Genomic DNA, 18,418 nt, shown 5'->3' with positions numbered 1-18,418 from the left:
CACCCCCATCCCACTGCAGGGCTGGACTCTGGAGCCACCCCTCCTCAGCTGGCTCTGCGACTGCCCACCAGCTGCTTGGTACAGGCTTTTAACAGCCAGTATGAAATATTAACAGCGGTAGACGCCAGCCTCCGGGGAAGTCACCTGGCAGGCCAGGGCACAGCCGGACACTGTGACACACAGACCACTCTGAAACTGGTGCTGGCCCTACCCCCCAAGGGCACCTTTGGGAGAAGCCAGAGGAGGCACATTTTCTATCTAGGTTTTTATATCACCGCCCATCGCTGCGGTATCTGAGCCCGCCCACATGCTGGCAGGACTGGTGGAAGCTGCACTGACAATCCAGGGGGTCTTTGACAACATGGGATGCAGAGATACCTCTGAGTGTCCAAAGCAGGGCCTGGGTTAGGCGAGCAGGTCCTAATGGCTGTGTGTTTAAACGGGAGGGCTTGGGGCAAGGACAAACCTCTCAATTGTTGCCCATCATCCAAACTTTCAGTAAAAAACTCCAAGTCTCTGGTTGTTACAGCAAAACTTGCAACCACGACCCACAGGGGACCAATGCAGCAGCATCTGCCTGAGTCTGCAGAGAGCCTGAAACAATTGCTCTGAGGTGGGAATGGTCCTATTTGTTTCCAGGGGTGATGACGATCCTGTAAATGTCAACACGTCATGACGACACTGGGTCATCCAAGAAGAGGAAGGATGGTCTGGGTGGGGAGAGAGACAGGAGGGGAGAGCGATGAATGAAGGCCTTTCACACAGCATGGGGCGGGGAGGGGTCATTCTCCGGTTGTCAAGGCTCAGCTTTCAGAACAGTGGGACGGACACACTTGGGTGGGCCATTGTCACACAGCACGTAGGGGATTGACTTCTCTGCCAAAGGACACGGGTACATTGTAGGTAACCCCCCCCATACGCACACACAGCAGCATGTCTCAGAGCCTGGGTCAACTGACTCAGACTCGCGGGGCTCACACTACAGGGCTAAAAAGAGCAGTGTAGATGTTCCCGCTCGGGCTAGAGCCTGAGCTCTGAAATCTGGCAGTGGGGGGGGAAGATCTCCGAGCCTGGAACCGGCTACCCTATTTGTAACCTCCCAGCACAAACCCACATTACTTGACCCTCAGCTCTGAGACTTGCTGGCCCAGGGTGGGGTTTTTTTGCAGTGCAGACATCCCCTCCCTTTTCCATGCAATGCCCCTGGCTGCCCACAGGATGGGGCCAGGCCAGCGCTTGCCCGTCCGGCACATTCCCGCGCCAACATGCCGACTCCCCCTTTTTGGCATGGCGTTATTCCAGAGGCATTTCAGTACTGCCGCCGGGCCTGTTCTGCGGAAGGAAGAAGGTGGCACGAAATTAAACCGTTTATTCCGAACAGCCGCCATGGATATTAATAGGAGCTATTTGCCAGGGAGGGAGCTGGCCACAGGCAGGGCTGCTGCGTCCATGCATGGTACTGACAGGATCGGTAGGAATTACAGACAGAAAAGACCGAATGGAGCAGCTAGTGCTGCCGGCCGAGGCTGGTTTCCTGCTGTCGTGCTCCTGGCAGGTTAAGGAACGGGATCCAGGAGGTGGGGGTACATTCCTATGTACTGCCCAATGGTTCTCAACCAGGGTTACGCATACCCCAGGCAGTGCGCAGAGATCTTCCAGGGGGTATATCCACTCAGCCAGAGATTTGGCTAATCTTGCAACAGGCTACATAAAACGCACCAACAAAGGCAGCACAAATTAAAATTTCAACCAATGACTTGTTCACACTGCTCTGTATCCTGTACACAGAAAGGAAAGTCTGGTGTTTCTACCCCAATCGATTGATTTTATAATTAGAGAGCAGAAATGAGAAAGTCGGCCATTTTCCAGTAACAATTTGTTGTGACATTTTTGTAATTTTATGGCTGATTTTGTCAGCAAGTCGTTCTGAAGTGAGGTGAAAGACGAATCAGACTCCTGAAAGGGGGGCAGGCGTCTGGAAAGGTGGAGACCACCTGTACTACACCCCCCTGAACCCCCACGCAGGGACTCAGGCAGAGGGGCAGGATGGGAGAGACGGGGATGATGGCCCAAAGCAAGAATCTGAATCCACTCTCCAGCCCGGAATGTGTCAGCGTCAGCTCCCCTGCCAGTCAGGTGCAGAGAAGCAGCTCCCCGGAGCTCTGGGCACCAGGGGATCCCACAGACCCTGTGTCTACGCTGAAGGAGCCTCCCACATCCAACAGAGACAAGGGAATGACAGCGTTGTGCTCTCCCCATACTGAGTTAGGTCACAGTGCAGGGCCACCCTCCTCGCTGATGGCTCCACGGCAGTGAACAGGCTGTCAGCTCTGATCCAGCATGAGCGGCGCTTCCCTGGCAGGATTCCTCGCAGCACGGAAACCTGCAGCAGGCCGCAGCTGCTTGCCAGGGCCGCATGGGCTTTTTGGGTCCCCTGACGAGCGTTCCAGCAGTGACCCGACTCAGGGCCCCGCGTGTGAGCCAGGATCAGCAGAAAGCAAACCCAAGAAGTCCACCCAGAGCTGGATGTGACCTCCCATATCCCAATGTCCCCTTAGGGCAGGGGATGCCACTTGGATCCCAATCTCTGCCCAGCCCCTGCAAGGGATCACCAGGCCTAGAGTGTGCATAAGTCACTGGGAAGCCAGTGACCTCCCTCTGGGCAAGAGGCATGTGAGACTGCCCCTGCTCCAGGCATTGTCACACTCACAGCCTGTGACATCACGCTTGTGACATCACATGTGACATCAAAGCAAGATGGTCTCTGCAGCCCCAATCATTCCAAAGTTCCCTCAGATTCAAAGGTCCCATCACTGTGCTGAAGTGTCAGCCTCTGCTCTGCAATGTGTCGGGGAAGGAATCTAAGTGCCCGATCACTTGTCTCCATCGACACCCAGACAGGGTTTAAGGATTAGGTAAAGGCCATCCCTATATTACAGGTAGGGAAACTGAGGCACAGAAAAGTGGTGCAGCTGATGCAGTTTGGCCCAGGAGTTGGGTAAGAGTCAGGTTTAGAACCTGGCAGCTCCTCGCTCTGGTCTCTGACCATGGGCCCCCACTGGCCCCCGTTCCAACTCCCTTTAGACCCAGATCCCATTGACAGGAAATCCCCAATTCAGATGCCACTGTGAACACGGAGCATAAGCACCGACCCCAGTTGGAGGCAGACGGATGTGTGTGAAAACACAGCTGGATGTGCACAGACACACACCCGCTGCTCTGATGGAGTTTAAATGCCTGGGCCATGCTAATCAGCCACTGACAGCCAGTCTCAGTGAGGCTGTGTGTAGGGGGGGACCGTTTGGGGTCACCTAGGCAGAAGACAGCCAGGCATAGCATAGGTGGTACCATCTGTAGGACTTCGCCAAGGCTCCCTTCCCAGAGCCAAGCACTGGGCGTCGGCGGAGCAGAGCTGAGAGCGGGTGGCGGGCTCTGGGTCATGGGAAAACTCCTCCTAAAGTCTGGGATGAGGCCCAGCAAACTTCTCTCTCCACAAGGTGATCAGGAGCCGGGCAGGGAGCCCGGAAGAGAAAAGAGAGTCAGGAGCGACTGAGGCAGGCCCCTGCTGAGGAGTCTGGGTTGCTCACTCCCCTTCCTGCTAGCGGCGAGGCAGATAGGGATGGTTTGGAGAGGCCATCTTCAGACGGGAGGAGACGAGGGAATTTAGGGACAAAGCAGCCGCCTCTCCCGGCCTCTTCCAGGCCCCCTGCACCCATGCATGGAGATTTGTGGGGTGAAGCAAGGGGGCTCGGCTCAGCACTTCATTTCAGTCAGTCCCCGTCAGCGAGAGGGTCAGGGCCCAACTTTCAGACATCAGCCCAGGAGCCAGGAACTCCCAAGTCCAATCCGTTTGTTAGCACCCCCTCCCCTTGCCAACACAACCAGCCAGCAGGGGCAGAGCGAAGGGCACCCACTGGGTGGCGCTACCCCATCAGTTGGCCCCTACTTAGATAGGCCAAGGCTGGAGGTTTGCAGCCCTGGCTGGCTGTGACCTTCAAAGCTCAGCCTGGTTGGCTTCTCTGTGCTAGACGCAGCCTCAGGCGCTGGAGTTTCCAGCTGCAGAACTCCAGCCCAGAGCCCTCCCGATCTAGCCAGGCTTGACTGCGGAGGAGAGGAGCGGCCGGGGAGAGCCCAGAGGGGTCTGAGTCCCTTCTCCGTGACCTCCGTACTGCAGTTCCTCTCAGCGCTGCCTGGGCAGCAGAGCCATTAGTCAATCCCATCCCCTCCGCCACCCAGAGTCGTTACCTGCGAGGAGATGGGCGCTGGCGCTGCCTTTGCACCCAGTGTGCCCTCGCCCGCTGGCTCCCCAGAGAGAGCAGCAGACAGCGAGAGATGCAGGCAGTTCATGGCCTATCTTGCTGCTGTGGCAGCTCAGGGGGCAGCGGGTGACGGGCCCTGCTCCCCCTGCCACAGACAGCTCCCAACCCGGCCCCTGCAACGCCCGAGCCAGCAGAGTGGTCAGGAAACTCCAACTGACACACGCCGTCAACTGGTACGCACCCCGCCACACACACAGAGGCTACCACTACACACACCAGCAACAGCACACATGACACACACCAGCAACTGGTACACACCTGGCCACACACACAGAGGCTACTGCTACGCACACCAGCAAACAGTACACACACCACACACAAAGGCAATTGGTACACACATCATGCACACTGGCAACTGGTACACACACCAGTAACTGGCACAGACACTTCACACAGAGGCAACTGGCGCACACACACCAACAACCAGCACACACACTGGCAACTGAGTACACACACCACACACAGAGGCAATCACTACACACACCGCACTTGCAGGCAGAGGCACATCTCAGGCCCGGCTGTACGTAACACCCCTGCCCCACACACACACACACCATGTTGCGTAATTGAGAGTAAGGGAATTTTCCTACTTCTCATATGGGGACTCCAGGGTTTAGTCTAGTTTACCCACTTCTATTTTTACCGCAACACCCCTGCCCACACAGCTACACGTCCAACCCTCACTTACCCCGCAGCGCATTTCTTAGCACTTACACAGCACTTTGCGTGTGCTTAAGTGCCATGGAGGCAAGAAAACACAACGACGAATCCTCCCAACCGGCCTTGTGAGAAAGCCTGTTTCACAGAAGGGGAAACTGAGGCAGAGGGTGGGAAGGGATTTGTTAAAAGTCGAGTCAGCGGCAGTGGTGCTCCGGGCCCCAGTTCACTAGTCCATGCTGTCTCTGTGCATGAGGGTGTGAATGTGCACACACAAACGCCCGTGCCTAGACACACGCACTGACATCCATTCACGTCTCTAGCCACACAAATGGACAGCACACACTTATCAGACACACAATTCTGGAGGCACTTGTGTCTCCCTGTATGCACACACAGCACAATGAATCCACACACACATGGCAGACACCTTCGTATTAGACTGACAGTTCTCTGGGCCAGGGACTGGCCTTTGGTTCCGTCTGTACAGCACCTAGCGCAATGGAGTCCTGATCCATGACCCAGGCTGCAGGATGAGAACCCCTCCCAGGGCTGACTTGGGGCTGCCCTCCATTGGAAGGACCGGCCTGCCCATTTCAAAGGGAGCCTCAAAAGACACCACCCTCAAAAACACACACACGCAGTTGCAACCTATGCCTCAGGTAATCACGGCCCAACTCCCTCCCACTCCGGACACAGATACAGATCCACACGGGCGGATGCCTGCAGACTTAGCCTCCTGCTCTGCTGGCGAGCACAACAAAGGGTTTGTCAACTCAGCGATGCTCAGTCTGGGGTGGGCAAGTGGGGGTGACGATACATACCCTAACCGGCCTCCCCCCGTCACCAGCCTCTCAAGCTCGGGAGGGGCTGGCACCAAGGGGAAAGGGGACTGGCACAGAGGTGGCAGGGAGCTGCAGGGGAGGGCTCATGGGGTGAGACCCTGGCTCAGTGGCTAGGCTGGCACCCTGCATAGACTGGTGTCCCCAACCATGTCCCCTCTGGGGTGCAGGAGGAGATGAAGGGGTAATACATGGGTGGGGTGGGAGGGGCCTTAACAATAATCCACGAGCTGAAAGAAGATGGGAGTGCGCACTAGCGGTTAGAGCAGGAGACTGGCAGTCAGGATCCCTGGGTTCTATTCCCAGCTCTGACCACGTCAGACCAAGTCATTCAGAGCATGTGCCTCTGTTTCCCCAGCTATGGGGGACACCGCCAGGGATCCCAGGAGACTTAGCTTAGGGTTGTAAAGCACTCTGAGCCAGCGAGACAACACGTTAGACTTGATCCCATTATTACTAGGATGACAGGAAAATCCAGGCAAGGACAGTTGTACTAGTGGCAGCCAGTCATCACCATCTGATGGTGATTTGGTGGCCTGCGTGAAATAAGTTTGCCAGGTCTCATCCACTCCTAGCGGACAGGGGCCCATATCAGCAAAACCCACTGCACGTTTGGGAGCAAGAACCTGCTTTGCAGAGGCGCCGATGGCACAGGACTCTTTGGCTGGAGTCCTAAGCAACCAGCACCTTTGGCTACTGAGCCATAACTCGCCATCTCTTAGCCCTCTCCTCGAGCTGTGGGGCCTGAATTCATCCATCTCAGCCCTTTGGACCCTGGGCGAGAGCGCCACAAGAAGTTGCCTGTGCTCTGATGGAGGAAGGGAACGCAGCTCAGCTGGCCTCAGAGGCAGGCAGGTGCCCAAAGGCCATCGGGCCGAGAGACGCCCCTTACCTCTTCCCACTGGTGGATGTAGCGGATGAGCCGGGAAAGGCGCAGCAGACGCAGCAGGCTGAGGATCTTGGTGAAGCGGACGATGCGGAGGGCCCGGGCCGTTTTGTACACCTCCGAATCGATGCCCTTCTCCACGATGAGAAAAATATAATCCACAGGGATGGAGGAGACAAAATCCACCAAGAACCAGGTCTTCAGGTACTTCTTCTTAATCTTCTCTGGGTCCAGGATGATATCCGTGTTGTCCTCGATGATTATCCCAGTGCGGAAGTTCAGCACCAGGTCCATGAGGAAGAACGTGTCAGAGACCACATTGAAGACAATCCAGGGGGCCGTGGTCTCCTCCTTAAAGAAGGTGATGCCCACCGGGATGATGATGAGGTTGCCCACCATGAAAAGAAGCATCGTGAAGTCCCAGTAGAACCTGGAGAGGCAGAGCAGACGGAGGCATCACCGACAAGCCCTCTGGGTTCCCTCTTGGTTTACTGTGCTCCCGCCCCCGCCCATCCTCACAACGGCCTCCTGCAGGCGTGACCCTCCTGGGAAGCTGGGGTGGGAGGGTGTGCAAGGGGAGAAGCAGCGGGAGCTCTGCCTTGCCAGGGGAGAAGGCATCTCCCGTGTGAAGGGAGCTCCCGAGCGAAGGGAGCTCCCGAGCCCTGCAGAAATAGAGTTCCATGCGGGGCTCCGAGCAGCACAGGGTAGAGTCACCACGTCACGAGTCAATTCGCCAGCTCTGCCCCGGAGGGGTGGCATGGCAGCAGTGTTTAGGTACAATGGGCAACATGCCATGTGGTGCCTTGATGGCAGACAAGCCCTTGTCCCACTTCCCTCCCCCTCCGCGCCTATACCTGCCGGGAAAAGCTCCCCCTTGTGTCCCGCCCCTCCTCCCCCAAACCCAGCTCTCTGGAACTTGCCCCTCTTCTCCTCCCTTCCTTCACCCTCCTCCTCATGTGGCTCTGTGCCTGTCTGGAGTAGGGCCTGACTGCAAAGACATGAAGTCCAATGGCTGGATGACGGCACCCATGGTGGGGGTGTCTGCAGGGCCCCACGCTCTGCAGGGCAGGGGATTTTCTAACTCTAGGTCTGTGCACGTTCAAGGTGCTGGATCAGCATCGGGCTGGACCATAAAACGGGGGCTAAGGGGACAGAAGGGAGACAGAGCAGCAGGAAATGTAGCAAGACCCATCCGCTGGAGGGATCTGCAAACCCTCATCGCTTGGGACAAACAGCCAGGCTGGGAGAGGCACCACAGGGACAAGGGGCATGGACCCCATTTCAGCTACCTAGGACCTACTGGCCACCCAACTTCCTGAGCTTCGCACGGCTCCCTAGTCCTTCCTGGTCATGCTGAGAAGGCAGCACTGGAGCTGGAAACAGAACCCAGCAGTCCTGACTCCCAGCCACCTGCTCTAACCCCTTGAGAGCGCTTCCTTCCGAGAACAAACAGCTTCCTGCCAGATCGGAGCCCTCTGACCCGGACCCATTCAGGGCTGAGAGGTGGAAACCTGTCCCAGGAAGGGACAGAGCACTGACTCCAGAAACCCCATCTCCCCAGAGGCTCCACGTGGAAGGGGGGACATGGCGGAGAGGGGAAGGAAGCCTCACTCTCTCTCAGGGACTGCCTCCAGGGAGAGGCTGGGTTTGAATCACGTACAACTGCAGCTTAAGCCAAAGCTTCCTGCAACCTCCGTTAGACGGAGGGAGGGGGCGGATTAAGGTTTGGGGGTTCTACTCTCACCTCCTCAGTGTGTTTTCCACCCATCCCCAATTCCCCTGGCCCTTCCCTGCACCTTAAGGGCCAGCAAGGACCTTTCCCAAGCGCCTGCAAGGTCGAAGCTGAGCCCCACGGCCCCATCCTAATATCAGCATGCTGCTTCCGTCTCCTTGTTAGCATGGTGCTCACCCTCTCTGGGAAAGCACCAACTCCTTGCAGCAGAGCAGGCGCGTGTCTGCGCAGGTGTGTGGGGTGAGGGGACACGGAGAGAACACTGTGGGTTTAACAGCCCGATGCTAAAGAAAAACACTTGTACCCCCTCCTCTCTCGGTACCCAGAAATGCAGCCAGTGGGCCCCTTGCATCCCCCTGTGGCCCCTCTGTCTAACCTCCGGGTATCTCTCAGCAATTGCCTGGGGCAGCTAATTCCCAGCCTCTCGTCCTTGTGCACCAGATATCCTGCTCGATAAGATAATGGCACGGGGCCGGGATGCATTTTTTGCCAGCACGGGTGAGGCTGCTGCTCTGAAGAGCCTCATTTTCTACATGGGAGACGGCGGGTATTTCATCGCTTACTCTAAGGATGGCAATTTATTCGTCCAGTTCCTGGGTGCACCTCGTCGCACAAAAAGTCTCAAAGCTGCAGGACCGAAGCAAAAGCAGGTGCAAGCCACAGAAAACCCAGAAAGGGGGAGCAGACAGATATACATGGTCACTCCTGGCTAAGGAGCTAGTATATATTTGTGTGTGGGGGGGGGGGTGCTGGCTCTCCTTTCCCCTCCATAAAGGCTGGCACATGAATAGAATTCAACCTGCATCTTTCAAAAGGAAAGGCAGCTCTCCCTTTGCAGCCAGCCTCCTGACCTTTCTCCAGTGACAGCCTGCACCTGAGACGTTCCCATGGCAACAGCTAGTGATGTCACAGCTGCACAATTATGACTTCAGAGCACAGCGCGGGGTGCGTCTCCAAAGTACCCTTCAATTATCCTCCCAGGATGCAGAGGGAACATGCGCAGCTGAGAGGAGAGGCAGGCAGTATGGTCTAGTGGCTGTGTATTGAGGACCTGGGTTCTATTCCCGGCTCCACCACAGCTTTCCTGTATGACCTTGAGCAAGTCACCTAATCACTGTGTCTCAGGATCCCCCTCTGGCTGGTCAAGGAGGCAGCGACGGGTGGCAAGAGAGCTCCACAGGGACCTCCTCAGGGAGCGAGTAGGTGGTGGGGATTCCACCTACCCAGACCTCACAGTAATCCGAGTGTCTCACCTGTATTAATCAAGCTAGTCCTGTGACTCAAGTGTTATCCCCATTCTACCTACAGACACTTGAGGCAGAGAGAGGGAATTGAACCCAGGTCTCCCAAGCTCCCGTGTCACACCTTAACCACAAGACCTTCCTCTTCAAGGTCTCAGGGTGGGGTCTTAGAGTTCAGGAAACACTGGAGTAAGGGGAGACTGATGGAGGAGAAAGGCCCCCAAAACCATTAACAACTGCACAAGCCATCTTGCCCCAGATTCTACAAGCTAGATCCCAAAACACCCCTAAGACTCTCGAGGGTAGCTCTGCCCAGCGAGTTTGCAGCAAATGCTCAGGATTCCAGGGGCCTGGCCGAAGCAAAACTTTCTGTCCTTGCCTGCACTATGGGGTCTGCATGCGAGATTTGCACCTGCGTGCCTCTTGGCATGCTTGACTGGCACCATCACAGGCCAATGCTCAGCATCACCTGCAGCCAGCCCCGGTCACACAACACCAGAGGCCCCCCAGCGTTCGCTGGCCTGGGTGATCCAGGGCAAGCTCTTTGCTGCTGCGAGGCAAGCGGTGGAGGCAATGGAAAAGCTCTTGCAGACTGAGTGTTTACAGAGGTGAAGTGGCTCCAGGCTGGCATTTGGTAGGTCTAGCTGAGAGCTGGAAAGTCTGGGGTGAATGAAACGGCTGCTAGACTGAAGGAAGAAATAGAGATGGAGGAGGCAACATCCTGCATTACTAGCCAGGAACAGAACTCCCATAATAATACTGCAGAGCCAATCTTTAAGTGCTTTACAGAGAATTCACTGAGTCTAACAGCAGCCTGGGGAGGAAGGAACATCGTACCATCTGATGAGAGGGAACAGAGGGGCAGATCCTCCAACGTAGCTCAGGGCCAGATTGCCAAGGGCTGTGAAAAACTGAGCGAATAAATATAGACACACTGGCCTAAAGTCTACTCTGACCTGAATCCCATTACAACCCCATGGGAATCAGGGGCCAAATATGGCCCACTGAGACTGACAAACCAGCCCTGATCACCTACGAACCTGTGTTTTCATACAAGCTATCCTGTGTAATCACACAGCAGAGATGGGTAACACCAGCTTAGTAAGTATTCCTCAGGGGAAGAAGGGATCCATTCCACGTTACTTAAAATATAGCTTTAAAAGCAATTAAAGGTGGGATTTGAGCGTGTAAATTCTGGGCACCTCTTCCATAAGGTACCCTGCTCCCTGACCTAACAGGAACCCAACGATCAGGAAAGAATACAAGATTATGAAGACAATGGATTGTAAATTCTGTGGGACACGGTCTGTGATTTTTTTGTGTTTGCACAACTCCTGGCCCATGCCAGCGGCACGACCCCAATACAAATCATAAATCATAACAGCACTGCCAATGCCAGTGCCAGTGCAACTCCCTTACCACCATTTCCTGAGAACGTGTCCCAGAGGCTTGAGATTTCTAAACCCCCTCAGCACAGAAGCCTGCTGCAGACGTCTGCACTTATCCTTTTAAATTTTGCCACTGGAATTTCAAGACTGCAGATGCAACAACAGGGCAAACAATCAGATCAACTCCATTCCTCCTACAAACACTACTTCTAGGATGTATTAGCAGGAGTGCAGCAAGCAAGACACGAGAAGTAATTCTTCCACTCAACTCTGTGCTGATTAGGCCTTAACTGGAGTATTGTGTCCCATTTCGGGTGTCACATTTCAGGAAAGATGTGGATAAATTGGAGAAAGTCCAGAGAAGAACAACAAAAATGATTAAAGGTCTAGAAAACATGATCTATGGGGGAAGATTGAAAAAAACTGGGGTTGTGTAGTCTGGAAAAGAGAAGGCTCAGAGGGGACATGATAACTTTTTATGTGCTTGAAAAGTGTTGTTACAAGGAGGAGGGGAAAAATTGTTCTTCTTAACCTCTGAGGATAGGACGAGAAGCAATGGGCTTAAATTGCAGCACGAACGGTTTAGACTGGACATTAGGAAAAACTTCCTGTCAGGGTGGTTAAGCACTGGAATAAATTGCCAAGGGAGGTTGTGGAATCTCCATCAGTGGAGATTTTAAAAAGCAGGTTAGACAAACACCTGTCAGGGATGGTCTAGATAATACTTAGTCCTACCATGAGCATAGAGGACTGGACTAGATGACATCTCGAAGTCCCTTCCAGTCCTACGATTCTATGATATGATTCCTCCTAGGCAGAAATCTTGAGCTCATTTGAATTCAGCACCACAGACAGCTCACCATGGTAAGAGATTCAGCGCAGAGAATATTTGTAAACTGATCCCCAGCAGCAGAATGCCAGAGAAAATGAAACAGTGCAACCACCAAATATTTTTCCAGCCCAGCCTAAAATATGCTTCATTATCAGAGTGTGGAAAGCAGAAATTTTAGGGCTAGGAAAGAGAGTAAACAAGCAACACATGAGTCGTATAATAGCAGGGAAGGAACCGGCATCCCCCCACCATTAACCAATTCAACATTTAATTAGTCATGATGCTGTTTGAAGGTTAATAGCTGTCAGGATAAATAAGGATTTAAAGACACAAAGAGCAAGGTCCTGATTTTCAGGGATGCTGAGCACCCACATCCTACACTGCCACCCTCTGGTTTTGTGGGTGCTCAGCACCTTTTAGATCAGGCCCTAAGGCCAAAAGTGTCATATCAAGTTGTCTAAGGTTAGGCTCCTAAATCAATATTGAGGCACCTATGTATAAACAGCCTGTTTTTCAGAAAAGCTACATACCCAACGGAAGTTAACGGGAGCAGTGGGCCAGCACCGCTTTTGAAAAAAGGAATCTGGCACTTATTTAAGTGGGTTTGGGAGCCTAACTGTAAAAATCAGGTTTGAAAAGTTGGCCTAAGTGTTTAAGATCCAGTGAGATCTACATTATTGAACTCAATCTCAAAGAGTCAAGTACACAAGGATTCCAGCGCAGCTGTGTGTGCCATTTCATTGGCCACCAATCTCCTCTAGGGATCCTTTGGGGGGTTGCTTTGCAGAATTCCTAGCCGTCATCCAAAAAGATTCCCAAACCCTTAAAACTTGCCCCCGAAGCAGCAGTTGCTAGCTCAAGTTCCTGATGAACAAACTACAAAGTCTGTCTCCCATCTATCAAATATGACCACTTTGCATTAATTCCACAGCAAGGGGGAATCACCACGGATCTCAGTAATAACCAGTTCATCAGAGCGGTCTCTCAGTGCACAGAGAGAGGGCATCATATAAATATGTAGCTACGGTGTCATTTTAAAAAGGTACCACCAGAAACAATGGGCCAGACATCCCAGGGAAGCAATACAAATTCTGGTAAAACTACCAGAACAGCAGCTGCATGCTCTGCAGCACCAAAAGCCACATGGGCAACTTGCCATGGGTATAAAAGCTTCAGCTAATTGGCACAAACTTGTTTATCTAAAACACACACCTGCCATAACACCTGCCTGGGAGCTCAGCAGCTATTGCTCCATCAGCAGGACCTCCCCAGAAATAAAAACCTGCTGCTTGCCCAGGTTTATTTCCCATCTGCAGTTGCAGGGAAATGGTGCCTTTGAGTCAGATTACAGGAGTCCCAGTTATTCCTTAGGCACGTTTTGATCCTCAGCCTGAACTCTGAGTTTCTCTGTACCTGACAGTCCCAAAGCAAATACACAGAGAGAGACACGCACATTTGCAGCCGCAATGAACTGACTCATGCAAAGTGTGTTTGCTCTCGTTTCTAACATTCCCAGGTTGTGTGCATGCTTCAGGGCTTAAAACAAGCTCTATCTACTAGAAATCAGGACGCATCCTAATGTGGGGACAGATTATTCCACATCTGTCTACTGTGGGGTTTCCTGCACCTTCCTCTGTAGCATCAGGCACTAGCCCCTGTCAGAAACAGGATACTGTACTAGATAGACTTGTGTCTGCCCAATATGTTTGTTCCTATCAGCTGGATGTAAAACTCTTTTATAACAATACTCTGTGCTATTCTAGTGTTTTATATCCACAGATCTCAAAGCATTTCATGAACACGTTTTGGTGTATTACATCTCTTCGCCCTCCTATTCTCAATTTTACAGAGGGATAAGCTGGGGCTTAGAGAAATTAAGAAATTTTCCCAAGGCCACTGCAGAACTGGGAATAGAACCCATGAGTTCTGTCTCATCTTAACTTTAAAGTTTAGCTTCAACTGGGGATAAGAGCGCAAACTAGACATTTTAAAAAAGGCACCAGGAACAGGAAATACATGGAGAGGGTAACACAAGACAGCTCATCACTGGGTGGGTCAAGTCTGCATCGTATGTTTCAGCATGTAATTTACAAGGTTTTTATCAGATTTGCAACTAGTGATAGGAAACAGCCACCCTGTTGCCTCCTAGTAATTCAATATTTGTGTAAATAGGACCTTTAGCTCCCGGAGCATATCTCCCCCTTGCATTTTGCATGAATAATTATAGTGCTCTGCCTGTGATGAGATACATTCTCCAAATGGGCGCGATTATGAAGTGATGTCACATATGCAGATGGGCATGATTTTATCTTAAAATGAGAGAATGGATCTTGCAAGGAAAACATTGCCAGAAACATATTGCATTAGCCTGATCAGATCTTTGGGATGAGAAATATCATTTAGCATAAGCATTTACATGGAGAGTGGAAATCAAATAAAGCCAGATCCGTATGCACCTTGATATGATTTCTGAGAGAAATTTTCCTGGACTTTGCTCTCTGGGTGTATGTACTAAATCTGTGAACGTAACAGGATGGATTTGTTATTAATTCTTTTTATTCTGCACCTAAATGCCCCAAGCGATACTAGCAAATGAGTCCCTGTCCGCAAAGGGTTTCTAGCCTAAATAAACAAAACAAACGATGGGAGGGGGAAAAACACAGAGAGGAAGTGACATGCCCATGGTCACACAGCAGGTTGGTGGCAGGACTGGGAACAGAACCAGGGTTCTCGCCTCCTAGTTCTTTGCCCTCGCTGCTGCCTACCAGACGACCTCGTGATTGAAGCACATCACGACAAACAACACATTAATTTTTATTCCCAGTTCTAACACTGACTCACTGCGTAATCTTGGGCAAATCTCTTAGTCCCCAGTTCTGCCAGGAGCTCTGAAAGAGCAGAGCCTGGTACTCAGGCAGAACTCCACTGGCCTCAGGAGTTTCTGTAACCAGCACATGGATTTGCTGATACAGAGCCCATTGCAGAATCGGGGACTTCAGTGACTTGTCTGTCGTAAAATAGGATAGAGGAGGAGGAGATGTTTCACAGGGGAGCGGAGACACACAATGGATAGCATTTGCAGAGCCTTGACCGAAAGCGCCGCAAACGTGCAAGGCACTGTCTGTTCTTGTCTCTTGTTAAAACACAATTTAAAAGAAATGCTTTGAAATGGCCCCAGTGTCTGTCTGTGAGAAATAGTCTGTGGGGAGCAAGCGTGTTCTTCATGCCACTGGTAACTCCTAATTCTCTTAAACACAGCCTGAGCATTGCCACAGTGATCTCATTATGACAAGGTCAGGACAGACAATGGAGATGACACTACGATGTCAAGATGAAACAAAGAGATGTCAATGTAAGTTATGCTTTAATACCATTTAAATGCACCACCCCAGATAACGTTAGAACAAAGCTACAACAAATGGAATGCGGGGAGGGAGGGCAGGGGAGAGAGAGACTCAGGGGCAGATTCTGACCTGAAACTACTGGGACTGAATTGATTTCTATGGAGCTGATCTTTCATTCTGCACTGGTGCGAATCACGCTCTTTATGCTAGCTGCTTATTCTGCATTAATGCCTCAGGACAAATGATGTGTGGTGGTAACTGACAAGGAGGGGGAAAGGTAGAGCTCGCTACACCAGAGACTCATAGAAAAAGATTAACGACCCTACAGGTTGTTAGAATGGGATTAGTGAAGGCCATATATCAGGGAGCCTTTCCTCTGAGTATCTCGGGCACGTTTCAGCCCTGCAGCATATAAGGCCCCTTCCCTGAGAGGGACCCACTTCATGAGGAGTGGGGGAAGGGGATCCATTGGATGAAACCCTGCTGGAGAATTCTTGTAAGGAATCGCAGTTAGCGGACAGGAGCTAGAGTCTTCTGAACTGGGGAAACAGGACAGAAACACTGACACGCGCTACCACAAGCATGTAACCAGAGGTTACCTACCAGACAATAAACACAGCCCGATCCAATGGAGACAGGGCACTGGCCTGGGAGTCAGGAGACCCGGGTTCCATCCCTTGTTCTGACACTGACCTGCTGTGTGACCTCAGACAAACCATTTCCCCCGGATTCTCCTCCCATCCGTTGTCTGCAAGGACAATCTCTCACTACATATTTGTACCGCCCCTAGTACCACGGGGCCCTGCTCTTGTAGGTGCTGTTTGGATACAAATAAGTAAGATCCTCCAAAATTCCCTGCCCTGGAGTGTGGGGGAGACAGGGCCCTGCACCCCCGACTTCCTGCGACTCACCACGACTCTCCGCCAGCCAGTAAAGCAGGTTTATTTAGATAACTGGAATACAGTCCAAGCTAGGTCTTGCAGGTACAGACAACAGGATACCGCTCCCTCCCCGGTTAGGTCCATGGAGGGGCAGGGAGGCCAGAGCTCCATTGGGAGGCAAGACCCTCATCTAGGCTCCCTTCCCTTTTCCCAGCCAGCTCCAAACTGAAACTCCCAGCAGCCATCTCACTCAGCCTCCCCCCGGCTTCTCCTCCAGCCTTTGTCCAGTTTCCTGGGCAAAGATGTCACCTGGCCTCCAACCCCCGCCCTGGGTTCTCATGTTATGTGCTCAGGTATCCTCCCTCAAGGCAAGTCACCCATCCCCAATGCAGCCAGTCCCAGCAAAACTCCCCTGCAACCTTCCCAGGTCAATACTCCCCACTCAGTATTCAAAGAAAACATTAAGAACATTCCCACTTCGTCGCAGCCCCACACACAGCTTTGGAATTCAGTTCAATCCTCTCTTGAAATGCCCATATAAACCGACAGAAAGCAGCAGCAAAACCATCAAGGGAATAAAACAACCCATTGGTTCAGGAAACAAGGTTAAGTTGCTACTACGACAGAGGGGCTGGAACTAACTGCAAGACTTTCTGTCCGCCGCATGGGTGCTCTGCATCTCCTACTCTCCAGGGGTGGAGACAGCCTGCATTGCTACTTGCAAAATGCTGCCGGAGAGAGACGCAGGTGGAGCAGGAGCAGCAAGGGAAGGAGGAAGAAAATGGTACCCAAGCTGGCTTGAGCACCCAGATATCTGGTGACAGCCGCATCCTCTGCACAATCTTTTGCCTTGGAGAGCGTGGGTCATGTGCAATTTTTCAGCCCCCAATAATAATCACCACAAAACCCCACAGAGCTGTACAATATTTGAGCAGCTCATACGCCTTACCCCAGCAGTTTGAATTTAACTCTGCAAACACTGGGACCAGTCAAAGCTCTCCTGGGAGCTTGGCAGAGGAGGTTGGGGCCGGGGGCACAGAATACCGTAGGATGCGCCAGATGGAAAGGACACAGACACTGCTGCAGTAGCTTGCGTTCTGCTTTGCGAGTCCCAAGCAGCCCTAGTCCACGGTGCTGGATGAAAATCTTGCTAGGAAGCCTCAGCACTGAGGACCTGGCTTCACCCACCCTGGGGAATTAAAGCTAGGAACACAATCTGGCCTCATTCAAACACCCTGCAGTGCAGGAGGGGAGCGAGACACACACAAAGCTGCTGTATCACTGATGTTTAAATAAGGGAAGAGACCAGATCCTCGGCCGCTGTTATGCCCACCCGACCTTCCACCGTTCTGTTTACGTGGCCAGCCCAGTGCTGATGGCAGGGAGGTGCCGTTCCCCTGCACCAGCTGTGGAATGTTAGACTGAGGGGAGGGGGGCACCATTGCCCACTGGCCTGGGCCATATTTTATTCCTGCTCCTTGCAGCTGCCTTCCCATTTCTGCCTCTCTGGGAGCGAACCCCGGACAAAGCTGGGTCTCTGAACACTGCTGGGTCACTGTGATGGCTTCCCATTTGGTCACAGGCGGGAGGGCTAAGAGGTTCAGAGGCCTCCTAGGTGGAGGAGAAGCCCAGCCCTGGGGAAGGGCTGAGGGATGCCCTTGTCAAAGACACCCAGCTTGGATTCCTCACTCCCTGCCCTAAGGAAAGCCGGAGGCCTGGTGCCCGCTCAGATGGGGCTGCGGCTTCAGCTGGGGATCAGGCTCCTGCACCCCCACGGCCAGACGGGAGAGGAAGGTGTAAACCAGAGCCCGGGCTCTGCTCAGCCCCTCCACCCTCCAGAGACAGCTCAAGGTGCCCTCTTGACAAAGCATCGCCGGGCCTCCCAGCCAGCCCTGGCCTCTCCCCCTGGCACTCAGCTTCCTCCCCACCCCGGAGGGGCTGATCAATGGGATGGAGGGAGGAGATGAACTAGGTTCCCCTGACCCTCCTAGAACCTGAAGTCGCTGTAAGAGTGGATGGTCCTGCTCCCTCCTCCAACCTGGGCTCTCTGCCCCTCTCTCTCTCCCCCCTAATCCGGGGCTCACCCCCCCCCCGGGGCTCCCTGCCCCTCTCTTTCCATCACCCCATCCTGGGCTCACCCCCCCATCCTGGGCTTCCTGCCCCTCTCTTTCCCCCCTCATCCCAGGCCCACACCCCCTCTGGGCTCCCTGCCTCTCACTTCCCACTGCATCCTGGGCTCCCTGCCCCTCTCTCACTCATCCCATCCCAGGCTCACCCCCCACTGGGCTCCCTCCCC

General features: G+C 53.1%; 2 protein-coding genes across 2 annotated transcripts in view; one reads left to right on the top strand and one right to left on the bottom strand.

Moving 5' to 3' along the window:
• Positions 1-7,130, bottom strand: part of HCN2 (hyperpolarization activated cyclic nucleotide gated potassium and sodium channel 2) — a 31,831-nt gene extending 24,701 nt beyond the window's left edge. The window contains exon 1 of the mRNA XM_032782967.2: positions 6,711-7,130. Coding sequence (XP_032638858.1) covers positions 6,711-7,115 — 405 coding nt within the window. The 5' untranslated portion in view covers positions 7,116-7,130. The remainder of the gene's footprint in view (positions 1-6,710) is intronic.
• Positions 1-18,418, top strand: part of RNF126 (ring finger protein 126) — a 395,779-nt gene that overhangs the window by 108,983 nt on the left and 268,378 nt on the right. The window lies entirely within an intron of this gene.

This window comes from Chelonoidis abingdonii, chromosome 11, assembly GCF_003597395.2.
Source record: "Chelonoidis abingdonii isolate Lonesome George chromosome 11, CheloAbing_2.0, whole genome shotgun sequence".
NCBI lineage: Eukaryota > Metazoa > Chordata > Testudines > Testudinidae > Chelonoidis > Chelonoidis abingdonii.
Note: the sequence above shows the minus strand (reverse complement) of the source record. Positions and strands in the feature narration are given on the sequence as shown.